This window comes from Mesoplodon mirus (genome assembly GCF_964341445.2).
Source record: "Mesoplodon mirus genome assembly, chromosome: 8".
NCBI classification, from domain to species: Eukaryota; Metazoa; Chordata; class Mammalia; order Artiodactyla; family Ziphiidae; genus Mesoplodon; species Mesoplodon mirus.
The window spans coordinates 4,515,791-4,542,582 of NC_138984.1; the positions used below are offsets into that span (position 1 = coordinate 4,515,791).

Consider the following 26,792-nt stretch of genomic DNA (forward strand, 5'->3'; position numbering starts at 1 on the left):
TTAGTCATCTTGCCCAGAACTGATGTCAATTCAGACTTGAAGAATCAAGTTCTTTTCCTATTTGAAAATAAAACTAGTCTTCTGGTCCTTCTTCTGTTTTGTCTCAGTTTCTCAAAGATTTTGACAATTGCGGAGCAACTTCATACACAAATTCACCCTTGGAAGAAACTGAGTTTTCATATGAACTGAAGTAGGCAGAGAAGATAAGACTTGAGTTACATCTTGAAGGCTATGCATTGCCTTTTAAACAAGCTGAGAAGGATGAGGATGATAAAAATGAGATACAAATGGCTTGATCCAAGCAAGGTTTTGATGGGCAGAATTGGTGTGCAGCAGGAAAGGAGGAGCCCAACCAAGAGAGCTGGGTGAGGAAACAGTGTTACTCACGTAACTAAAGGACATCGTTCAGCTGGTGGGAAGGAAGATAAAGAACTCCTGTGTGTTGGGGTCCTATGGTCACTGCTTTTTTCCGTGTGATCTTTTTTTATTGAGTTATGATTAACACACAATATTACATTAGTTTCAGGTGTATAACAGTGATTCGGTATCTTTATACATTATGAAATGTTCACCACAATAAGACCAGTTACCATGTGTCACCATAAAAAGTTGTTACAATATTATTGGCTATATTCCCTGTGTGTATTATTACATTCCCTTGACGTATTTATCATTTAGCTGGAAGTTTGTACCTCTTAGTCTCCCTTAGCTATTTTACCTGTCCCCTCAACCTCTCTCCCCTTTGGCAACCACCAGCTTATTCTCTGTATCTATGAGGCTGTTTCTGTTTTGTTTTGTTTTGTTTTTGGATTCCACATGTAAGTGAGATATTACAATATGTGTCTTTCTCTGTCTGACTTCTTTCACTTGGCATAATAGCCTCCAGGCCATCCAAGTTGCCACAAATAGCAAGATTTCATTCTTTTAATGGCTGACTAATATTCCATTGTATATACATACCACATCTTCTTTATCCATTCATCTCTGGATGAACACTTAAGTTCCTTCCATATCTTGACTGTTGTAAATAGTGCAGCAACGAACATAGAGGTACATATATCTTTTCTAATTAATGTGTTTTTTTTTCCTTCAGATAAATACCTAGAAGTGGAATTGCTGGATCATATGGTAGTTCTATTTTTAGCTCCATACAGTTTTCCATAGTGGCTGCACCAGTTTACATTCCCACCAACAGTGCATGAGGGTTCCCTTTTCTCCATGTACTCATTAACATTTGTTATTTGTGATCATTTTTGGTGATAGCCATTCTCACAAGTGTGAAGTGGTATCTCATGGTGGTTTTGATTTGAATTTCCCTGATGATTAATGATGTTGAGCATCTTTTCATGTGTCTGTTGGCCATCAGTATGTCTTCTTTGGAAAAATACCTGTTCAGGTCCCCTGCCCATATTTTAATTGGATTTTTGTTTTCTTGATATTGAGTTGTATGCATTTTTAATATATTTTGGATGTTAACTTCTTGCCAGACATATCATTGGCAAATATCTTCTTCCATTTAGTAGGTTGCCTTTTTGTTTTGTTGATGGTTTTTTTCACTGTGCAAAAGTTTTGTAGTTTGAATTGGTCCCATTTGTTTGTTTTTGCTTTTGTTACTCTTGCCTTAGGAGACATATCCAAAAAAAATATTGCTAAGACTGATGTCAAAGAGGTTACTGCCTATGTCTTCTTTTAGAAGTTTTATGGCTTCAAGTCATATTTAAGTCTTTAATCAATTTTGAGTTTATTTTTGCATATGGTGTAAGAGAGTGGTCCAGTTTCATTCTTCTCCATGTAGCTGTCCAGTTTTCCCAACATCATATATTGAAGAGATGTTTCTCCGTCATATATTCTTGCATCCTTTGTTGTAGATTCATTGACCATATGTGTTTGTTTCTGGGGTCTCTATTCTGTTCCACTGATCTATGTGTCTATTTTTGTGCCAGTACCATACTGTTTTAATTACTATAGTTTTGTAGTATAGTTTCAAGTCTGAGAGTGTGATATCTCCAGCTTTGTTCTCCTTCCTCAAGATTGCTTTGGCAGTTTGAGGTCTTTTGTGGTTCCATACAAATTTTAAGATTATTTTTTCTAGTTCTGTGGAAAATGTCATTGTTATTTTCATGTGGTTTGCATTGAATCTATAGATTGCTTTGGGTAGTAGAACATTTCAATGATATTGATTCTTCTAATCCATGAGCACCAAATGTCTCTCCATTTGTTTGTGTAACCTTCAATTCCTTTCCTCAATGCCTTACAGTTTTCTGAGTACAGGTCTTTTACCTCCTGAGGTAAGTTTATTCTTCCTGATGCGAATATTTTAATGGGATTGTTTTCTTCATTTCTCTTTCTGATAGTTCATTATTAGTGAATAGAGATGCAACAGATTTCTATATATTAATTTTGTATCCTGCAACTTTAGTGAATGCTTTTATTAGTTCTAGTATTTTTTTGGAAGAGTCTTTGGGCTTTCCTGTATATAGTATCATGTCATTTGCAAATAGTGACAGTTTTACTTCTTCCTTTCCAATTTGAATGCCTTTTATTTCTTTTCCTTGCTTAATTGCTGTGGCCAGAACTCTATGTGTTCCCTGAGAGTAAATGTGTTATATTTTTTGTCTCTGAATCCCCCAAACCTAATAGCACACCCTAGAACATAATATTACACAAATGATTATTGAATAAATAGGTGAATGAATGGGTTGATTTTCAGCCATTTGTGGGGGTTTTCTTGGTTTTGTTTTTATTTTGCTTGGCTTTTTTTTTAATGTAAGAGTCACACATACAGCTCTTCTTGTTCTTTAAAACAACAACTCTGCCATGCTGCCGTGTAGAACTAATCTTCATGTCCTACTCATGAAACCAATTCTGTCTACCGTAAGCTATTTTTAAAGCTCTCACAAAGAACCAAGTCTGTTTCTGGACTACTACCCCTACCCACTGAAATCAAGCTTGAGTATTTAGGGTGCTGTTGACAAATATAACACTTGGAAAGCTAAATTTAGCATAGAACACAGGGTGGAATGGCTCTTATCCCTGGACTCACCTCCAGGGTCCCACCCCTTTTAAAAATAGCCCATGACAACATGTATCAGGTACAAAAGAATGCTCCAGTTTAAAGTACAGGCTCCAGTTGGATCCTGGATTATAGTTGCATATGAAAAGTCTTCCAGAAATGTATCTAATTACAAGCTATCAGTCTGAGAAAATAACAGGGCAGAAAGGCTATGTTTAAAGAAATGAAATACCCAAAGAATTAATACTGTTACTGAAATGAATAGAGCAATGACAAAATATGGAAATGAAGAGGCAAGAGTAGATGACTTTATTCTAGTGGACGTTCCAGAAAGGAAATGGTCTCCGTAGTGTTGCTGTTTGTCATTCTCCGTATGCTCTTGTCTCTTGTGTCTGATAAAGGCTGCATGCTCCTTGCACACATGGTCTGCATAATCTTTACCACTGCATTTTCCATAGCACTCAGCAGTGTTCTGGGACACCCCCAGCCCCTAGACTGTCTTCACCAACGTGAGCCCTTCAGCCTTTGAGGCACTCTCAACACCACTTATCCGCTTGCACAAAGCATCACAGATGAGCAGAGGCTACACCTCTCCCATCCCAGCACCCTGCAGCTCCCTTCAGTAGAGAAGATGTGGGTTTTACCATTTGGGGGAAGCTCCAGACCTTGGGTCAGCCCGTGTAATACAGTTATGCCTGCAAATCAAGTCTATGATAAGGGTAAAGCATCTTTATTAAATCATAAGTGCATCCAATCTCCCCTCCACTCTTTACTGCAAGCCTTGCTAAGAAAGGTCAAGGGTATTCTGCTGGGTCCCCCTTTTGTGGAAAATCTCAATGAAAAGGGCAACCCAGGGGCCAGATTACTCTGAGAGATCCTGCTCAGGATTTAGAGGGACTTAGAGATAGGCATGGGGTGGTCAGGGGTCAGCTTTGGGCAGTGAATGAGAGTGAGAGAGAGGGACATGGGAAAAGAGGGTGCTTTCGAAGTCCAGCTCTGACTAAAGAGGTGCTGCCTCGTGAGCCCTAACCCCTGACATCAGGTCTTTTCTCCTGTTGTCTCTATGCTGTTTGAATGCAACACCACATAGCAATGGATCCCATGATCCCTGGGCTACCCGCTGGCACTGAGAGGATGGTGGCTACTGATATTCACACCTCCCTCCCCTGGAGCCTCTGTGCCTACCTCTCCTGGGCACATGCTCCACTCCCTTTGCTGGTCCAGGCAGGCAGTGCCCTCCCAACTCTCCTTCCTCCCTCTAGCCTCTGGTCACATTTTTTATTGTAAGTCACATAGACGTGGCACAGGATCCTGTTGGCCAACTGCACTGGCCCATCCCAGCTTCCTAGCAGGGGAAAAACAAGAATTGGAAAAAATATATGAGAATTGTGTTTTATCTATGTTATAAGGAAGAAGTGACCTTATTAATTTTTTAAAAAACTTTCCATTGAAGTATAGTTGATTTACAATGATTCAGGTATACAGCAAATTGACTCAGTTATATATATATATATATATATATATATATATATATATATGAATATATATATATTATTTTTCAGATTCTTTTCCATTATAGGTTATTACAAGATATTGAACATAGTTCCCCGTACTATAGTAGGTCCTTGTTGTTTATCTATTTTATATATAGTAGTGTGTATCTATTAATCCCAAATTCGCAATTTATCCCTCCCTCCCCCGCTTTCCCTTTTGGTAACCATAAGTTTATTTTCTATGTGTGTGAGTCTATTTCTGTTCTGTAAATAAGTTCATCTTTATCATTTTTTTAGATTCTACATATAAGTGATATCATATTTGTCTTTCTCTGTCTGACTTACTTCAGTATGATAATCTCTAGATCCATCTATGTTGCTGCAAATGACATTATTTCATTCTTTTTTATGGCTGAGTGATAGTCCATGATAGATAGATAGGTAGATAGATAGATAGACAGATAGATAGATAGATAGATAGATAGATAGATAGATAGATGATAGCTAGATCACATCTTCTTTATCCATTCATCTGTCGATGGACGTTTAGGTTGTTTCCATGTCTTGGCTATTGTAAATAGTGCTGCTATGAACATAGGGGTGCATGTATCTTTTCAAATTGGAGTTTTCATCTTTTCTGGATATACGCCCAGGAGTGAGATTGCTGGATCATATGGTAACTCTATTTTTAGACTTTATTAATTTTTAGACAATAAAATAAAGCCCTAGACTACAGTGTAGCAAGTAACTAGTAAGTTACTAATAAAGAACTGTTACCATCCGTTAAAAAAAAAAATTGTGGCATCTCTCATCTTCAGCAAGGGATGAGCATTTTTGGGATCATTTCTCAACAACTGGAAGAAACTCACAGGCCACCTGGGGCCCCAGATGATGCCTTTGGGAATCCCTGGTGTGTCCTACTATGGAGCCTCCCACCCGGGGACACTTGTGCAGAGCCTGGTCATTTGCAGTGTTCAGCTGGTCCTCCCTCACACAGCCTCGGGGCTGACACAGCCCTCAGAACACGCATCCATTCACCACTGGCCACAGCAGCTAAGAAAGTGGACGGGATGAAAACAAGAAGACACACTACAGAGCAGGAAAGAGAAGCCCTGCCTATTTTAGGTTGTCTGCCCTTGTCATGCGGAGAGCTGTTTGGAAGATATACAGATGTGCCTGTCTCTAGAGTTTACATCTATATAATCACAAGGGGGTGGCTGAGCTCTTTGGCATATTAGTGGTCACATGATGCTGGCCATATCAAGTAACCATTATCACATCAGAGCCCACAGGAGTTAAAAATACACCACCACCCGAGCCCCAGCTGGATGACAATTGAGTAATAACAATAGAAATAGCTCACACTCCATAAGACCATCTTTCCACTTCCTGGAGAACTTTTCTGAGATCATCGGCATTGCAATGAAGAGACAGCCAGAGCCAGTTAGAGGGAAACTTCAGATCTTTCAGAAGATGGGAAAAGAGCCTCAAGCAAGAGCTGGGTGGCCGGTGCTCGAGTACCATGCTGCCTTGGTCACAGGAGACCTGGACCGTCTTAAGCTCCTCATGGACCAGTTCTTCCAGGATGCCAACCTGGTGTTTGAGATCAAGAAGGATGAGATGGAGTGGCAGGTGAAATCCACGGCCACGTTTGGACCATCAGGTACCTTTGCTCCTTTAAAGCCCGGTTATTTATTTTTTTAAGGAGCTAACACACCTCTGAACATATAGCTTCAGTGTGTAGACTGCTCACACGGGTGCTGCATTTAACATACTCGAGCAAAAGACATCTAGAAGCCAAACTTTGCGTGCATGATTTTTAAGATGTAGTTTTTGTTTTGGTTTGGTTTGGTTTGGTTTTTTGCGGTACGCGGGCCTCTCACTGTTGTGGCCTCTCCCGTTGTGGAGCACAGGCTCCGGACGTGCAGCCTCAGTGGCCATGGCTCACGGGCCCAGCCGCTCCGCGGCATGTGGGATCTTCCCGGAACGGGGCACGAACCCGCGTCCCCTGCATCAGCAGGCGGACTCTCAACCACTGCGCCACCAGGGAAGCCCTAAGATGTAGTTTTTAGGTGAGAGAGGAGAGAGATCAAATTGGAAAGGCCAAGCTGTTGGTGAGAAGTGCCCTTCCCATGCAGGAGGTGCTTCTTGTCTTTAAAAAGAGCTTTGGTTTGAATGCTGATCTGCCAGAGCCTGGATCTGGCAGCCAGGGAGGCAGGAGATAAAGTATGCCTCTCTTTTGAGTGCGCCCGGAGCGGGCCCCTGGTGAGCAGCACTGGGCAAGTTTCCTCTGTGAATCCGTGAACACCATGGTTCCAGAGGGGAAGCTGGGACCCAGCCAGCATCGTGGAGGCAGAGCCCTCGGGAGACGCCCCTCCTGGAACCCAGAGGAGCCTGGGAAGGGGGAGGAGGGGGAGAAGCCAGAGGTCCTTAAGTTGTATATGTCTGCATTCTTGTTGCCTGGACACTGTCGCTTTGTGCCGGGCAGGCAAACATACCCCCAGGTAGAGAGAAGCCCCCTCGCCCCATCTGGGATGAACAGACTTTCTGACCATCAGGCTGCAGTGTGGCCCCCTTGGCTGGCACTCTGCATTGGGCACCCTTCCTCCAGTGCATCCCGATGCCACACGTTTACCAAGAGGGTTCATGTGTTGGAATCTGTGAGGATTTCAGACTCTGTGGTCAGTGGGCCAATGGCCAGTGCCCCGTGCCTCTGACTCGTGATCTCTGGCAGGCCAAGAATGAGGAACGGTGGTTGCCAAAGCACTGACCCAGTCTGTGTACACCTCACACAGGGAGAAGGGAATAAACCCAAACCCTGCCAAAGGGCTAAGCAGCTCAGAGCCACCAGCGAGGCGGCAGAGGCTGTGGGAAAGGCACACGCAGGTCTAGTCTGGGCCAAAACCCCTCCCAGCCAAAGGCATCCCAGAGCCTTTTTGGGTCTCCTCTCCCACACCTGTCCCAGATAGGGCACACATCTTCCTCCAGAGGGCTGTGTGACCATTCAACCAAGAATGCCAACTGCTTGAATGTTCGATTAACGTTTTTTTTAATCACATGCCTCACATCCCTGGACACACACACACTCAAATGTTGCATTGATAGATATTAATGTCAGTTCATGGTCTGAATCAAAGCCTCCTTCCTGTTTTCCCCCTCAATCTTTCCACCCCTCAGTTTGCTGTTTTTCTATGGCACATCTGTACGACAGGAGATTAGAGCATTGTGGCAGTGAAGGGACCTGAGATATTACCGAGCAAAAGGGCAGCCCTGGGAGTTAGTGCTGGCCTGAGGCCTTGGTGCAGGCTGGGAAGAGAGGATGGACACTTCTGGACTCTGTGCTCTTTCAGCTCAGCCACCTGAATTCTCCCAGCTGGTCCAGTAGCAGAAATGACCAAACCCGGGCTGAGAACAGTGGCCCCGCCACTGCCCTCGCTCATATGAGGACTTCCTGGTGGCCAATTCAGCTCCTCCTGAAGGGAGCCATGGGGAAGGGGATACACAGGTTCATAGTGGCTGGCTCCTGGGTACCACATCCACGATGGAGTGCTGGCCCCATCAAGCTCGCAGTGCCAGGAAAGCATTAGCATGGAAGAGCGGGTGTTTAGAGGGAGGTATCACATGGGGAGAAGCCTGTTTCTGTGTTCTTCCTGGTGGCAGACCCTGGACCAAGGGTGGGATTTACAGGAAGCTGATTGATGATTCAGGTTTACTGAATGAGAGAGCTGCCTTAGAATGGGATTCTCTGGAAGGCCTGATAGAAGCTCATCACCATCTCCAGGGACCTGGAGAAGGGGGCTGGCCCTAAGCTATGGCTGAGCTAAATGCCCAGCCAAGGCCCCTTCCCATCACTCCAGGGGAAGACTTGGGAATCTTGGGTGAGTGAACAGAGCTGCTGATGGTGGGAATTTAGCATGCCCCAGAAAATGGAGTACCCCCTTCCTTGACCCTCAGTAAGTAAACTTCCTATCTCAGGAAAATGAGTAGAATCACCAACCAGGAGCTGCCCCTACAAGAATGTAGGTCACTGTTATGGTCAAGGACCATATCCATCATCCCCCTCAAATCAGACCCAGTCTTCACTGGGCAGGGCAGCTCAAACCCATGCAGGCCCATGTCCGCAGGGCCTCCGGCCACCATCACCCACCACCAGGACGACAGGCCCCCTCTTCCCCCACCAAGCGTGCACGACCTCCAGGCTGGGCCTTGGGGACGCGGGGCGGGCTGGAACCGTGCGCTGCATGGAGGTACGTAATTACGAGTGGTCTTTCAAACTGCTCAGCATGGGTCCCGGGAAGGAGGTGGCCTGTGAAAAGGGTCTCCTCCACAGCTCATTACAGCCACAGTATCGATTCTTCCATCATTATCAGAAGGCATCCCTGCCATGTGAAATCCTGTCCCTTGAAGTGTATTCACCAGGGACAGCTTTCCCCCATTTCCAGGAGTGCACATGGCTGCTAACAACCTTCCACAGGCCTTTTGAAAGCCCAAAGTTTTCAGAGAAGTGAAATGTATAGTTCCTGCTCCATTCATCCCTCAAGAAAGAGCAACCCTACACACACACACACACACACACACACACACACACACACACACAAACCCTAAAGAGCGTAAAGGAACAAACCAGAATTGTGCTCAATGCAGACCACCACATCAAAAGGTGCTTCTGAAACCCGGCCACTTCCAAGACAACTAAACTTTCCGAGTCCTTTTCTCGAGCAACCTTGGTGATGGGGGTCAGTTTGTTTTGTCTGTTGTCTTCTCCTCTTAATGATAAAGGGGTAAATTTGGGGCTCGAAAAGAGAGGCCTTGGATTCCAGAAAAATCCACAGCTCACTTTCCTCCCTCAAGCCGCCCCTAATTCAGAGTCTGGAAAATGTGAATTCCTCACGTAAATTCTCCCACTGTCCACCCTGCTTGTTCAGCGTTTAACTCCTCAAATCTTACCCAAGCTACCCTCATATTTGGCAAAACCCTCGTGCTTCTCAATAACCGCCCACCCCAATCTCTCCTCTGTATTTCTTCTCTCCCTGCTTCTCCATCTCTGTCTTTCCAGTGTGTCTCTGCCCCGTGTGCTGTTACTCTCGTTCTCCCCTCTTCCTTCACTTCTTCCCCTTGCTACCTCTCTGCCCCTCTCTGTCAGGGCCCTTTCACCTCTACCCCCAGGCCTCCCTCCATCCCTCACCCGTGATCCAGTTGCGCCTCACTGGGTCTCTCTGTCCCGAACTCTGAGCATCTCTGTGTATCTCCCTACATGCCCACCTGGTACCTACTTCTAAGAGATGGTTTCACCCTATTTCAGTCTTAATGGACGCCGCTCCCCACCAGCGTCCCCCGACTCACCTGACCTCTCCCCACCTCCCCTCCACCCCCAGGCCTCTGGACCTTGGAGTACAAGCGCGAGCTCACTACGCCCCTGTGCATCGCCGCGGCCCGGGGCCACACGGCCTGCGTGCGCCACCTGCTCGGCCGCGGCGCGGACCCCGACGCCAGCCCCGGCGGCCGCGGCGCCCTGCACGAGGCCTGCCTGGGGGGCCACACGGCCTGCGCCCAGCTGCTGCTGCAGCACCGCGCCGACCCCGACCTGCTCAGCGCCGACGGCCTGGCGCCCCTGCACCTCTGCCGCACGGCAGCCTCGCTGGGGTAAGGAGCCGGGGCCCGGGCCACCCAACCGACCCTCGACCCCCGACCCCTGACCCTGCCCCCGGACGCCCTCAGCGCCCCGACCCCACTCAGACCCCGGACCAGGCCTGCGTCACCGCTCCAGGCCCCGCCCCCAAGCCCACCCCCCTCAGGCCCCGCCCCCAGACCCTCGGCCTCGGCCCCGCCCGCCGCCTGACCCCGCCCGGACCCGGACCCGGACCCAGACCCGGGAGCTCTCGGCCACGTCCGTCAGAGCCCCTCGGAGGCCGCCGGGCCCCCCGCCCCGGCCTCGGCCCCAGCCCGGGCCCCGCGCCGGTTTAATTAGCGCCTGATTGCGAGCGCGGGGGGGGCAGGCGCCACACGGAGGTAATGAGCCGGTGATCACCGGCCCGCAGACGCCGGCGCTGGAGAATGCTAAAAGGCCACTGGCGGGGTTGGAGGCTGAAAAATTAGGGTTTTTAATGATAATTTTATGCAGAATAATTGTCACAGTGTGACATAAATGGTTAGCTCCTCGGGCGGGGCTTCGGCGTCCCACAAGCCAGCCGAGCTGCGCCCGCATTTTCGGGGCCCACCCCCTCCCAGGTGCCGGGGTTCTGGAAGCTCTGCTGATGCCGGGTCCAGCCTCGCGGCTGTCCTTGCGGAGGGTCTGTCCCCTCGGGGTCCAGTAGGTCCTGGGAGAGACGGCGGGGGCCCACCGTGTCATTGCATAGGATTTCTGTTCCGGGGGCCCAGCTTGCGTTGTGTCATCTTGACATTTCTTTTAGTCCCTGTTCTTGGGATTAAAATTTCTTGGCCTTCTGTCTCTATGATGACGATTAAATAAAATCACCATGTCAAGCGCAGGCAGGCAGGACTACTGGGCTCTCAGGGACCAAGGCGGAGAGGCACCGCCTACCAATGTCACGTGGAGCAGGGACTCAGAAAGGCACGTGGACCACCAGGAGTCTTGAAGGAAAGTGACTGAAAACAATATATTTTTCAAAAGCAGCTTTACTGCGTTGTAATTGCATATAGTAAACTGCGCATGCTCAAAGTATACAATCTGATAAATTTGGACACAGGCGTGCACTCATGAAACCACCCCTATAATCAAGAGAGTGAACCCAGCCATCACCAGCAAAAGGTTCCCTTGCCCCATTGTAATCTCTCCCTCCCCCTCCTCCAATTTCCCACTGATCGGCTTTTGGTCACTATAGTTTAGTCTGAATTTACTAGAATTTTATGTGAATGGAATGTAATCTCTTTTGTCTGGCTTCTTTCATGCAGCAATATTACTTTAAGATTTGCTTTGAAGCATATATTATATTTTTTATTTTCATTTTATATTGGAGCGTAGTCGATTAACTGTGTGTGTTAGTTTCACGGGTACAGCAAAGTGATTCAGTTCAACATATACACGTATCTATTCTTTTTTTCAAATTCTTTTCCCATTTAGGTTATTACAGAATATTGAGCAGAGTTCCCTGTGCTATACAGTAGGTCCTTGTTGGTTATCTATTTTAAATATAACAGTGTGTACATGTCAATCCCAATACTTTGAGAGCTGTCATACTGTTGTGTGTATCCATAATTCACTCCTTTTCATTGCTGAGTGATATTCCAGGGTAGAGGATAACACAATGTATCTATCCACTCATATGTTGAAAGACACTTGATTGTTTCAGGCTTGGGGCTGTTACAAATAAAGTTGCTATGAACATTTGTGTACCAGCCTTTTTCTGGGTATATGCTTTCGTTTCTCCTGGATAAATATCTAGGCAGAGCTGTGTCACATGATATGATTAAATGATAATCTTTTAGGAAATGACCTTCCAAATTGGATCTACCATTTTACATTCCCACCAGCAATATATGAATGTCCTAGATGCTTCCCATCCTCACCAATACTTGGTATGGTCACTCTTTAGCTGTAGACATTCTTTAGGTACTTAGGAATATTCCATTGTAGTTTTGATTTGCATCTCCCTGATGACAAGTGATGTTGGTCATCTTCTCATGTACTTATTTGCCATCCATTTATCTTCTTTGGTGAAGTGCCTGTTCAAATCTTGTGCCCTTTTAAAATATTGGGTTTTTAAAAGGGCACAAGATATTGTTTTCTTCTTAAATTTTGAGATTTCTTTATATATTCTGGATACAAGTCCCTTGTCAGGCATGCGATTTATAAATATTATCTCTCAGTTTCTGGGTTATATTTTCTTTCCTTAAAAGTGTCTTTTGGAGAACAGAAGTTCTTGCTTTTGGTGGCATCCAGCTGATCATTTTTTTCTTTTAGGGATTGTGTTGGGTTATTTTATCTTAAAAAAAAAAAATCTTTGCCCAACCATGGCCACAAACATTTCCTCCTATGTTTTCCTCTAAAATTTTTAAAATAATTTTATATGTTACATTTAAGTCTGTGACCCATTTTGAGTTAATATCTGAATATGGTGTGAGGTATGGATTGAAGCTTTTTTTTCTCTGCATGTGGATATCCAGTTGTTCCAGCACCATTTGTCAAAAAGCCTTTCCTTTCTCCATGGATTTGCCTTTGCACTTCTGTTGAAAATCAACTGACTACATATGTATGGGTTTATTTCTGGCTCTCTTGTCAAGTACACACAAGACAGGGCAAGGCCTGACTGATTCAACTGGTAAAGATCCACAGAGCCACTCCTAGATTCGGACTTTTAACGCTTACATAAACAGTGAAAAGATGAATAGCCAGAAGTACCAATTCTGCACGGTCCTTGTCCCACACACCACAAAGGACAACACCCAAACAAAAGGGGCCAGAAAATGGCAATGTGAGTTGCAGGATACCCTGTTACAGAACACCCGAATCTAGACTTCAGGTGAGCGGTTTTACAGTCTGCAGCTCTATTCTGAGGGGGGCAAGACAGGAAGTCCCAAACCTCATCAGAACCCAGGAGGTGATGAGAAACGTCTCAGGACGGCCTCCCAGGGGCCGTAGGGAGGTGAGTGGACGATGGTCTTGTAGCAACTCCTTACAAGACTTTCATTCTGGAGGATCACAAGGCGCTCTGCCAAGACTTAGGTCAGCAGTGGTTCAAACTTTTGTTTGCATGGCCTGTGTGGATACATGCAAGTCGCGGGGGCTCCATGGCAGAGCCGTGGTTCTGTGTCTCTACTCTATTACATTGCTCTGTTGGTTTTTTTTTTTTTTTTTTTTTTTTGCGGTACGCGGGCCTCTCACTGCTGTGGCCTCTCCCGTTGCGGAGCACAGGCTCCAGACGTGCAGGCTCAGCGGCCATGGCTCACGGGCCCAGCTGCTCCGCAGCATGTGGGATCTTCCTGGACCGGGGCCCCCTGCATCGGCAGGCGGACTCTCAACCACTGCACCACCAGGGAAGCCCCTCTGTTGGTCTTTTTTGACACCAGTACCACATTGTATTGAATATTGTAACTCTGTAAGAAATCTTCAAGTCAGGTAGTATAAGTTCTCCAGCATCATTCTTCATTTTCGAAGTTGATTTGGCTGTTCTAGCCTCTTCGCATTTCCACATAAATTTTAAAATCAGTTTGTCAATTTCTACAAAAAGTGCTGCTGGGTTTTGACTGAGGTTAATGTAAATCTATAGATCAGTTTGGGGAGACTTGACTTAAAAATATTGAATCTTTCAACCCATGAATCCAATAAATCTCTCCATTTATTTAGATCTTTAGTTTCTTTCAGCTTTGTTTTATAGTTTTTAGTGTGCGGGGCTTGCACATATTTTGTCAGATATATCCCTAAGTATTTCATATTTTTGATGCTTTTGAAATGATATTTTTATTTAAATCTCTGTTGTGGTAGCTACTATATAAATTGATAAGAAGTTATTTTTGTATGTTAATTTGAAACCTGCAACCTTGCTAAGCTTACTAACTGTTCTAGCAGCCTATCATAAATTCCATAAGATTTCTATGTAGACAATCATGTCATCTGCAAATAAACAGAGTTTTACTTCTTTTCCAATCTGGATGCCTTGTAGTACTTTTTCTTGCTTTATTGCACTAGATAGAGCCTCCAGTGCAATGTTGAATAGAAGTAATGAGAGCAGACAACTTTCCTTATTTGTAATCTTAGAGGAATTAAATCTTTCACCATTAAGTATGATATTAGATGTAGATGACATTTTTTGGATTGAAAGAGTGCCTTTCTATCCCTACTCTGCTGAGAGTTTCTACTATGAATGGATATTGAATTTTCTAAATGCTTTTTCTGCATATATTGAGTTGATCATATGGTGTATTTTTTAGTCTGTTAATATAATTATTTACACTGATTGATTTTCAAATGTTAAACCAACCTTGCATTCTTCAGACCACAGTTTATAAATTGCTAGGTTTGATTTGCTGAAATTTTTTCAATCTGCATCTATGTTCATGAAAGGTATTGATTTGTAGTTTTTTCTTGTAATGTTTTTGTCTGGTTTTGATATATGAGTAATGCTGGCCTCAAAAATGAGTTGAGAAGTGTCCTCTTCTTGTCTATTTTCTGGAAGAGCTTGTGTAAAATTGTTATTATTTCTTCCTTAAATGTTTGGTAGAATTCATCTGTGAAGCTATCTTGGCCTGGAGTTTTCTTTATGAAAAGGTTTTTGGCTATGAATTCAATTTCTTTAATGGCTATAGTGCTATTCAGGATATTTCTCTCTTTTTGAGTGAGCTTTGATAGCTTGTATCTTTCAAGACATTTATCTCTTTCATTTAAGTTGTTAACTTTATTGTCATAAAGTTGTTCCCTATTATCCATTTAATAGCTGCAGAATCTGTAGAATCACCACTCTCATTCATGATACTGGAATTTGTGACTTTTATTCTTTTTTCCCTGTTCAGTCTTGTTTTGGGTTTTACTGATTTTCATTTTTGTTTTACTGTTTTATTTTTCATTGATTCTTTTTTTTTTTTTTTGTGGTACGCGGGCCTCTCACTGTTGTGGCCTCTCCCATTGTGGAGCACAGGCTCCAGACGCGCAGGCTCAGCGGCCATGGCTCACGGGCCCAGCCGCTCCGCGGCATGTGGGATCTTCCCGGACCGGGGCATGAACCCGTGTCCCCTGCATCGGCAGGTAGACTCTCAACCACTGTGCCACCAGGGAAGCCCCTTTCATTGATTCTTGATAGGATCTTTATTGTCCTCCTTTCTTTACTTACACTGAGTTTTATTTGTTCTTGTTCTTCTATTTTTTAAGATGGAAGCTGATGTCTTTGATGATTTTTATTTTCTAATATAGGCAGGCTTTCAGTATTATACATGTATCCTCTATGTACTACTTTAGCTGAATCCCACAAGTTTTAATATGTTAAAATTTCACTTTCAATCAGTTTTAAATATTTTCTAATTTCCCTTTAAATGTTTTCCTTTTGATTTTTTTCTTTGAAACATAGGCTGTATAAAAACGTGTTATTTAGTTTCCAAATATTTGGGTATTTTCCAGATATCTTTCTATTATTTATTTCTAATTTAATTCCATTATAGTGAGGGAACTTACTTTGTATCACTTTACTCCTTTGAAATTTATTGAGTCTAGTTTTATGATCCAAAATATATTCTATCTTGGTAAAATTTCCATGCACACCAGAAAAGAATGCATATTCTGCAGTTGTTGGGTGGTGTGTTCTATAAATGTCAATTAAGTCAAGTTGCTTAATAATGTTGGGTAAAACTCCTATATCCTTACTGATTTTCTGCCTACTTGTTTTACAGGTTATTTAAAGAGGAGTGTTGAAATCCTTGACTATAATCATGGATTTGTCTATTTCTCTTTGCAGTTCTATCAGTTTTGTTTCAAATATTTTGAAGCTCTATTATTAGTTACATAGATGTTTAGCATTGTTATTGCCTCTTGAAGAACTGACATCATTATTAAAAGATATTCTTTATCTCTGGTAATATTCTTTGCTCTAAAGTCTCCTTTGTCTGATATTAAAATATCCAGTCTGACATTAATATAGATTTCCTTTGATTAGTTAGCGTAGTATACCCTCTTCCATCTTCATTAGTTATCTGTTGCTGTGTAACAAATTACCACAAACTTAGAGACTTACTAAAACACCCATTTATTGTCTCATGGTTTCTGTGGGTAGAGCTTGGGTGTGGTTTCACTGGGTCCTCTACTGCAGAGTCTCTCATATGACTGCAATCAAGGTGTCAACAAGGGCTAGGGTCTCACCTGAAGGGTCACCTGGGGAAGAATCTGCTACAAAATTCATAGAGTTATAGGCAGAATTCAGTTCTTTGGGGCTGTTGGACTGAAGGTCTCAGTTCCTTGCTGACTATTGATTGAAGGCCATGCTCAGTTTGTGTCTTTATTTTTAAAGTGGATTTCTTGTAGGCAGGTTATAATTGAGTCTTTTTTAATCCAATCTGGTAGTATTTGCCTTTTAGTTGGGTGTTTAGATCATTTACATTTAATGAGATTTTTATATGATTATGTTCAAATCCAACATCCTGTTATTTCTTTCTATTCATCTCATCCATTCTTTGTTCCCTTTTCTTCTTTTTCTACTTTCTTCTATACTGAGTATTTTTCATGATTCAACTTAATCTCCCTTTTTGACTTATTATATATAACTTTTGGTTCTGTTATTTTAGTAGTTGCTTTAGGGTTTATAGTATACATCTTTACCACAGTCTGCCCTCAAGTTGTATTATACTACTTCATGTATAATATAAAAACCATATGACACTATACTTCCATTTCTCTCCTCCTGACCTTTGCACTATTGGTATCATAGATTTTACTTCTGTATATAAGTCCCACAATGCATTGTTATTATTTTTGTTCAAAGTCAATTATCTTTTAAATATATTGAAATAATAAGAAAAAAAAAGTTTTTATGTTTACCCATGTAGTTCCTATTTCCAATGCCCTTCATTCCTTTGTATAGACTGAAGATTCCATCTGGGATCATCTTCCTTCTGCTTGGAGAACTTTCTTTAATATTTCTTATAGTGAAGGTCTGCTGGGGATGAATCCTTTTGGAGTTTGTATGTTTGAAAAATTATTTATTTCACCTGAGTGTTTGAAAGGTACTTTTGTTGGGTAGAGAATTCTAGGTTGACAGGTTCTTTTTTTCCTTCGGTGTTTTACACTCATGGCTCCACTGTCATCTAACTTGAATTTTTATTTCTTTTTTTTAATAAATTTATTTATTTATTTTTATTTTTGACTGTGTTGGGTCTTCGTTTCTGTGCGAGGGCTTTCTCCAGTTGCAGCGAGTGGGGGCCACTCTTCATCGCGGTGCGCAGGCCTCTCACTGTCACGGCTTCTCCCGTTGTGGAGTGCAGGCTCCAGACATGCAGGCTCAGTAGTTGTGGCTCACGGGCTTAGTTGCTCCGCGGCATGTGGGATCTTCCCAGACCAGGGCTCGAACCCATGTCCCCTGCATTAGCAGGCAGATTCTTAACCACTGTGCCACCAGGGAAGCCCTAATTTGAATTTTTAATCTTTAAATCTTCTATCTATCTGATCTTTGTTCTTTTGTATATAGTGTCCTTTTTTTCTGGCTTTAATATTTTCTCCATATCACTGGTTTTAAGCAATTTGATCATGACGTGCTTTGATGTAGTTTTCTTCATGTTTCTTGTCCTTGAGATTTACTGACTTCTTGGATCTGTGGGTTTATACTTTCCATCAAATTTGGAAAATTGTAGGCAATTATCCCTTCACATATTTTCTGTATGATCCCCTCCTCTGCCTCAGGGACTCCAATTGCATATATGTTACACCACTTGAAGTTGTCCCACAGTTCACTAATGCTCTGGGTTTTTTTTTTTTTTTTTGCATTTTTTTCTTATGTAATTGAGTTACCTTTTGTTCTGAAATCCCTGATCTGCCATTAATCCCATCCAGTCTATTTTTCATCTCAGACATTATAATTTTCAACTTTAGAAGCCCAATCTTAGGTCTTTTTAAAATATCTTTCATGTCTTAACATGTTCAATCTTTCCTCTAGCTTCTCAGATATATGGAATACAGTTCTAATAACTATTTTAATGTTTCTATCAATTCTATCATCTGAGTATGAAGAACATTTTCTTTATTTTAACTTTGTTCATTTTGTAAATTTCAGATTCACATAAGGCATAGTTGTGAGAGATAAGATATGTAGATATAAGATTCAAAGTAGAAATGCTTATGAATATACTTCTCAATGATTTTTTAAAGCTGTAAATAAATAGCTATTCTGCATGGATACTAAATAAAGATTAACTTCTACTTCATTTTAACTTACAATTTCTATCCTTGAGTCATTTGGTAGATGATTTGCTGGTGTACAAAGTTGCCATCTGGTGACAAAATTATAGAAACCCCATCTATTTTTGAAAAGCACAGCTCTAAGTTCATCCAATAATGATTCCTTCCCTACAAGCATTCAATCGCAAGTTGTTCAACTCTACAAGGTGCTGGGGCTGCGCTGTGTTATACACAGTCTATCCCCACAAGATGCTTTTGGTTTCAAAGGAGAGGAAGGTAATTTACAGCAGTGTGCTAGACACTGAGCCAAGAATATGTAGAATCCACTATGTGCACGGAAGTTGAGAGTGTGGGCTGGTAAATTTCTACTGGAAATTTTCTAGGAGAGAAAGAGGCACCAGCTCTATTAAAGGACATAAGCCAATCAAATCAAAGCAAATGTCTTTCTATATACTAAGAAAACGGGCACAATTATTATTGATTGCACTCAGTTTTCATCACATTTTTATACCCTACAATTTTATATGTTACAAGTACATAGTTTGCTACATCTGAGGTCTGGGTTGGATCCCAATTCCAACACTTACTAGCTGTGCAAGCTTGGGTAAGTTATTTCATTTTTCTGTGTCTCGCTGTAATACTTGAGCCTACTATGTAGGGTGGTTATTATGAGAATTAAATTAGCTAATATAGGGCTTCCCTAGTGGCACAGTGGTTGAGCATCCACCTGCCAATGCAGGGGACACGTGTTCGTGCCCCGGTCCGGGAAGATCCCACATGCTGCGGAGCGGCTGGGCCCGTGAGCCATGGCCACTGAGCCTGTGCGTCCGGAGCCTGTGGTCCACTACGGGAGAGGCCACAACAGTGAGAGGCCCGCGTACCACAAAAAAAAAAAAAAAAAAAAAAAATTAGCTAATGTAGGAAAAATGTTTAGAAGAGCACCTTGCATATAGTTAAGAATTATGTAGGTGCTGACTGCAATTCCTGAGGCCTCTTGTGTAATCATTGTGTCTATCTTACGAGAATTGAAAAAACATTTCACTATTTTTAATTAATATGGGGTTTTTGGTTTCTTTTATCTCCATATTTGTTGGTCATCTATCATTTATTCCCAGTAATATCTCTAGTCAAGAACATACTCCCAATTATAACATATTCCTATGGAAAATATAACCCATTTGATGATATTGCATGTCTAGGAACACACCATGCTTCCCACCTGCCCAAGAAGGCATGTCTATATTTACTTTTCTCTTGTTCAAAATTAAGTTCTCTAAATGCAGTATGGTATCCTGGATTGGATCCTGGAACAGAACATGAACATTAGTGGGAAAAGTGGTGAAAGTCAAACAAAGTCAGTTAATAGTTTTGGACTGATGTTAATTTCTTAATGTGGGCAAAGGTACCATAATAATATAAGATGTGAACTTTAGAGGGAGCTGGATGAAGAGCATTTGGGAACTCTCCGCACTATCTTTGCAACTCTTCTGTAAATCTAAAATAATTTTAAAATAGAAGGAGTTTTAAAAACCAAGTTTTCTTCATACCTTGGGCTCCAATCTTCCACCTTAAAGTATTAGAAAAATATTGTTCTTTACTAAATGAGAATGTATCACCTACTCAGAACACAAAATATTGTGAAACCTGACAACAGCCCTTAAGACAAACCAACAAGCTTACATTTGGAGCTGAGGCATATGCAGACCATTCAAGCTACTCGGCTTATACACTGTGTGATAAAAACTAATTTCCTGGCTTCAGCTGGTTTTTCAGAAATCATTAATATCTAGCATATTGTTTAATAAAGAAAGACTTTTTAAATGTCTTTGTATTAAGATGGGGCTTTTACAATCTCTTTTCTTTTGTCTTTCTCTTCCTCCTTGTTCTTTTTCTTCTCATTTTCTCTTCTGCCTCCTTACGTCTCTCTACATGACTCTTTCTCCCTGGTGATTTCATCTGACAGTCTTGACTTATTTAAATCCAGGTTATTGGGGAAAAGTTTAAGATAAGCGATGAACACACCAGAAGTTCAGGCAGAACTATGCAACAGCTGACTTAGAATATCAATGATTTGATGGAAGATGCTGGCGGGTCCCCTTGAACACCTCTACAATAACATAGCCAACTACCTTGAAGGATAAAAGTTAACAGATGTCAGAGAGGGCCTGAGGTTTAGACTACGGCTTTTCAGCTCTGAAGAGTCCCCCTAAAGTTAGACTCCGAGGAGGTCTGGCTTCAAGTAGTATAAACATTATCACTTTGACAGGAAAGAGCTACTTTCTCCAGAATCTTTTATACATAGTAGATTTTAGGTCATCCTTAATTTTTTTACCTTACAGTAGAGAGGGGGTCGTTGACCTACATACAGAGCCACTTCATTTTCTTACTCTTGATGACAATGGTCTCCACACCTAGGGACCCAGTTCTGCTGCATCCCCTTTTAGTCAGCAATTCTCCATGGGTGCAGGACTTTAAAACCTTTGAGTCTCTGAGTTCCTGGGATTTAAAAAAAAAATTATCTGTGCTTCCTTCCAACCAGCAAGCTTCAGAATTCAGAATTCAACACACAAAAAGGGATATCGGAGCTTTAATCTAGGAGCCTTTTGAAGAGATTTTCCCAAAAAGAAAAGTTCCAGTAAAGTTACTTTCTTCACGTTAGTAGCCTGCATGCCAGCCTCGCCCTATTTATTATCAGATTCCTCTCCTTGACCTTTTTAAAATTCTGAGATAATTAAAATGAGAAAAGAATTAATAGAGTCCTGATTTTTTTTCTCATCTAAAGCTGTCTTGATTTAAACAAAAGTGAGGAGGATTTGCTTCCTTCACAAACATATTAGTTAAAAAGCATGCAAGTTTACTTCTTGGTCCCAGTTGTGTCAATTCAACTAAATAAAAATTCATTCGTAAGCCAGAATTGGACTTGTGGAAGCAGCTAATTATCTTGGGAGGAAAAAATTATTGAAGAAAATCATTGGACAATTCTTTTCTAACTCAGACCTGGCACATTGAAATCTGGGCAGAGAGAAATGAAGTATGACTCTTCCTGAGGAAAGAAAGGCACTCTCTGGTCAGGATTTGAACAGGGACAACTATTCTGAGTCCTCGCCCCAACCCCAAAAGCCTTTGCCTAATAACAGGAGGTTTGCTTGCATGAGGTTCCAGCTCATGAGCATCGATGTATATTCCACTAAATGGCCCACTCTCCACATCCCAGATGAGTGACTGATTGTTGTTCAAGTGGAGGGAAGAAAACATGGTCTGGTTCAACAGGACTTTGAGGCATCTCAAGGAATATTAAAGAACAAGGTGTCAGTTAGGGGCTACTCCCACTGGATGATTTGATATTTGTAGAAGAACTTCACTTTTTCTTTGTTTTTTTTCCTTTTCTGCCATGCGGCACATGGGATCTTAGTTCCCTGACCAGGGATCGAACTCGCATCCCTGCAGTGGAAGCACGGAGTCTTAACCACTGGACCACCAGGGAAGTCCAGAACTTCACATTCTGAGCACTTGCAAGTGTCTTATGTGCTATGATCCTCCCCGCAGGCCTTCAAGGCATGGTTATCCCCAGTTTACAGGTTAGAAACCTGAGGCTCACCAAGAGCTCATGTTTTGCCGTTAAAGTGGCACCCAGTGTAAACGGTCAGAGCCAAGTTAGAAAGCCAAGCGCCATAAGAGAGACGGATGTTGAAAGATAGCTTCTCCCTTGTTAACCTAATTTTTTCAAAAACTGCCAATAGTCAGAAAGTAGCTCTGCTCATCTCTAATCCCGACCTTTCAAACATGTTCTATCGTAGGTTTATCCTCCTTCCTCGCCACTTCTGGCATCTCAGGCAGATTACTCAGTTTTCTGGTCACTTGCCAAGTTCTATTGGAATACAGACAACTCGCTGTCAGGAATTAAAAGAGGTAATCCAGGCCAAATCAAACCTTCACCCTCTGGGCAAAATCCTTGATCAGACACCTCAGGAAAGATATACAAATGGCCAATAAGCAAATGGAAAGGTGCTCAACATCATTCGTCATCAGGGAAATGCAAATTAAAACCATGAGGAAATATGCTTTACGTTACACCCATTAGGGTGGCTAAAGTCAAGAAGACTGACAACACCAAACATGGGCAGGAATGTGGAGCAACTGAAACGTCATACACTGTTGTTAGGAGTGTATAATGATGTAATCACCTTGGAACACTGTCTGGCAGTTTCTTTTAATGCTGAATATACACCTACCAGCAATTCCACTTCTAGATATTTATCCAAAAGAAATGAGAACATATGTCCACAAGAAGACTTACATAAAAATGTTCATAGCAGCTTTATTCATAATAGCCAAAAAATGGAAACACCCAAATGCCCATCAGTATCAAAAGGAGAATGAATTTTTTCATTATGGTAAGTCCATACAATTAAATATGACTCAGAAATAAACCAGAATGAGTTACTCATGCATGCAACAATGCGAATGAGCGTCAAAGACATTCTGTTGAGCTAAAGAAGCCACACACAAAAAAGTAGAAAAGACAAAACATGGTGAGAGAACTCAGAACCATGGTTGCCTGTGGGAGTGATGACTGGCTGGTAGCAAACACAAAGGAAATTCTTGGAGAGATGAAAATATGCTACGTCTTGACTGGGATGTTGGTTACAAACATGTATTGCTTTGCCAATTTCTGCAGCTATACTTCTCAGACCTGTGCATTTCTCTGTAAATTTACCTGACTTAAAAAATACATAAATACATGCATATAAAACTGTTCTCTCATACGACTCCCAGCTCCCCCCAACCTTACCCTCATCCCTGCCTTAAAAGAGAGTCTTTTTTTTTTTAATTTATTTTTGGCTGTGTTGGGTCTTCGTTTCTGTGCGAGGGCTTTCTCTAGTTGTGGCGAGCGGGGGCCACTCTTCATCATGGTACATGGGCCTCTCACTATCGCGGCCTCTCTTGTTTTGGAGCACAGGCTCCAGACGCGCAGGCTCAGTAGCTGTGGCGCACGGGCTTAGTTGCTCCGTGGCATGTGGAATCTTCCAAGACCAGGGCTCGAACCTGTGTCCCCTGCATTGGCAGGCAGATTCTCAACCACTGCGCCACCAGGGAAGCCCAAGAATAGGGTCTTTTATTTCACTTTTCCTCCTCCTTCTCTTCCCCTCACTCTGATGCCTCTGGGTCTCCCTCTTCATCCAGTGTGCTGGGGCCAGGGGAGGAGAGAAAGGTTGCCCATTTCTTGTTGAGAAGGGGACACTAGTGAAGCTTCCAGAAAGTCAGACACTCCTTCAAGGGCAAGTGAAGCAAACAGTGGAGCTATAACTTCTCTAAGTTTGCTCCCTAAATCAGTCCTCCGTCCCCCAAAAGGCAGAATTTCACTCGCTGTCTGGGGAGAATTTGCCGAAAATATCATCAGCAGCCACAGCCATTCAACACTTCCGAAGCAAATTAAATGGCAGCTCTTGCTCCAAGGGAAAACGTAAGGATGGAAATGACCAGCAAATTTCTCTCTCCATCTCCCCACTACCTTTAAGGATTTGTCCATTCACATCAGACGTTTCAATTGTAAACATTTATGCTTGATCGTCTCACAGCTTAGCATCCCGGGAGAAAGGGAGGGAGAAGAAAATAGCAGAAAGGGGCAGGTGGCAGGTCCCCAAAGGAGAGGCTCAGCAGAAGGTCCAGGGAAACCAAGTGGAGCCGCTCCTCCATCAAAGTCAGGGCAGCGGCTTCCCCACCCTTCATTTGGAGCCAGCTGGGGAGTCAATCCACAGAGGGAGCCCCCTTTCAATGGAAAGCACAGCTGTGTTTTCCTCCCAGGTCTCTCCCCTCTGTCCCCTGCCTCCCCCCATTCCTGCCTTGCCCAGCATCCAGCCGATCTGCCTGCCCCCACCAGCGGACCCAGGCTTTGGGCTCCAGCCACCCCGCCCCGGGGACACGTCTCCAGCCCATCTGCCTCTGTGTCAACCCCGAGGAGGAAGAGCAGCATATAAATGGTGATTCAACAAGACTGGTTCATGACACCCATTACTTTCGCTGAGCACACTGCCTAGCGTGAAGCCCCTCCCGTCTGTCAGAAGGGATTCGGGCAGCAACCACGGGAAGAGGACAGTGAAGCGCAGTCGGGATTGTCCAAGGACTCTGGCGACTTCCAGCCATTGAAACCATTGCTCAGGAGACAGATGCTGAACACACCTGACAAAGGGCTTAGAAGCAATGTCTGTTTTCCCTCGAAAAAATTTAAGTAATCTTTGTGAATTTCGCCTTACGTGGAATAGTTCTTTGTCATTGTTGTCTTTCAGTACCATCGTTAGGTCGCTGACTTATTCTCTTAGCCAGCGGTAGCTGGGGTTCACATCCCAAGCAGCATGTTCTGGCCCTGGCATCACCGTCACATCCCAGGTCCCCGCCCTTGAGATCACTGCTGAACCCTCAAACACCACCTCTTCACTGAAAACCAGGGAGAATGAAATCTGTGGCGCAGAGTTGCCCACAGGACTGGACGAGCAGCAGGTTCCTGTTGTTTGTTGTTGTATAGCACGAGGTCCACGGGCCAGGCGACCTCCTTGGCCTTCTGCGGCCTTCAGTGTTCTATCAGTGAGTCTGTCCAGGAATCCTGTGGAGTGCTCAGAGAAGAGACCCTCCCCCTCGCCTTGACAGGCTGCTGGCGTACAGAGCATGGAGGAAATTCTCTACTTATGGAATGAGCCGATGAATGAAAAGTTTAGAGAGAACTTAGGGGAAATGCCTAGTACCATGCCTGGCTCATAGAAGGTGCTTAACAAATAGTACCAACGGGAAGAGCAGCTGGGCGGGTAGGGTGACTGAGGAGTAAGCCAGACAGAGCAGCCAGGGCCTCTGTTCTGCCACCTCTGGGCTGGATGGCCCTACGCAAATCACTGGTCTTCTTCTAAGCCTCAATTTCCCCCCCTGCAAACTCCACCTACAACACAGAGGTGTTGCAAGGACTAAAGATAACATTCTGCTAAAAATAAATAAAAAGACCATGTGCTGGGGAATGCACTGACCACCCAGCTCAGAACCAGAGGCTGTGAAATACCACTTTGGAGGGCTTTCTGCAACTAGACGGATGGTGAGGAGGGAAGCCGGAGAAGGAAAGCCTGGAGCTGGCTCTGTTTCATGGGGTGCAGGGCGGCTTGGCAGGTGGTGTGAAAGGGTAAGGAAGAGGTGAGCAGTGAGGAAGCCCGGGCTGAGGCACTCGGCACCTTTCTGCACCTGCGAGGCGAGTGGGAAAGCCAGCGCTTCGGGAAGATGCTGGAGGTGGCTGGGAGCGGTGTGCGGGACGTCGGCTCAGAGTCCCACTTCCTTCTTTAGAAATAAGTTAAAATGACATTCATTCAACAGCCCTTGATGGGTTCATCTCTATTAACTCCTGCCTTTTGGCTCAAGCTACTTTTTCTGTGGGCTGTCAACCTTGGGCCCCATAACAGCTTGTCACCTCGATCATTATCAAAGACGGGGATGAGGGATGGTGGTGGGGTGGGGAGTGTTTGCCCAAGTTGCTTCATATCTGAGGTTGTTCAGACAACACAGCATCTCCTTAATCTCGTAAGACAGAGACAAGTCATTCTGACATCGTCAGATGGGAACTTACCCTTGGTTCCCGATAGCGACTGTCCTACGCTGGCTCCAGGCCTTCCTTCTTGTGTCTATCAGGATAGCAGGAAACCTGATCGCAAAATCTCCCCTGGGAGGAAAGGGCTTGGCCAAAGCTGGATTTCCCACACAGTCCTGCAAAGCCTTGGGTGGTACTTTCCCCGCTGGGCCATCTCTTCCTTGACTGGAGACACTGACCCATACGAGGTCAGATCTTGCAGGTCCCCAAGACTTATCACTGCTCTGCTTAGCACTGAGGACCTTCCCCCACCCCCGCCCGCTCCTCTCGACTCACCTTCTCAGAGGCACTGCCATACGCGCTTTCCCAGATCGTTGCTTACGCCTGGACAGATCAATGGAAAATTTGAGAGCATTCTGGAAACCTGGAAAGCTGAGCTGACATTCTCAGAATCCAAGAGCTGCTGCTGTGGCAGTGGGGGATGGTTTTGTTATTAATAAGTAACCTCTGTTGTCCCTCCGTCAAATTGCGACTCTGATCCATTTTGGAAAATGGATTTGAAAATACAGACAGGCAAAAAGGAAATAAAAGCACCATCACCCCATCATCCAGAGGCAAACATGCTGGCTTGTGTATTTCTAGGCTTTCTTCATATGCATATACATACCTGCTCTTTTTTTTTAAATGGGAGTGTTCGATGCTGTTTTGTAACCCGATCTTCTCACAGGACCACTGCAAATAGTTTTCCATGTCATTAAACAGGTTCCCACAACTTCATTTTTAATGACTGCCCAGTGTGTGCCAGCAGCTATGTGCCCCAGTCAATTTGTTGTGTTGTTGTTTTCTCATGCCTGTGGTCTGCAACTTACATCATTATCTGCTCTAAGGAAGTGC

General features: G+C 43.6%; 1 protein-coding gene across 2 annotated transcripts in view; it reads left to right on the plus strand.

Moving 5' to 3' along the window:
* The window catches only part of ASB18 (ankyrin repeat and SOCS box containing 18), a 62,639-nt gene that overhangs the window by 16,075 nt on the left and 19,772 nt on the right, over positions 1-26,792 (plus strand). Inside the window, exons 2-3 of one of the 2 annotated variants that reach the window (XM_082630208.1) lie at positions 6,047-6,169; positions 9,882-10,149. In XM_082630208.1, the coding sequence (XP_082486334.1) occupies positions 6,047-6,169; positions 9,882-10,149 (391 nt within the window). The remainder of the gene's footprint in view (positions 1-6,046; positions 6,170-9,881; positions 10,150-26,792) is intronic. The other variant, XM_082630209.1, reaches the window with a different exon arrangement.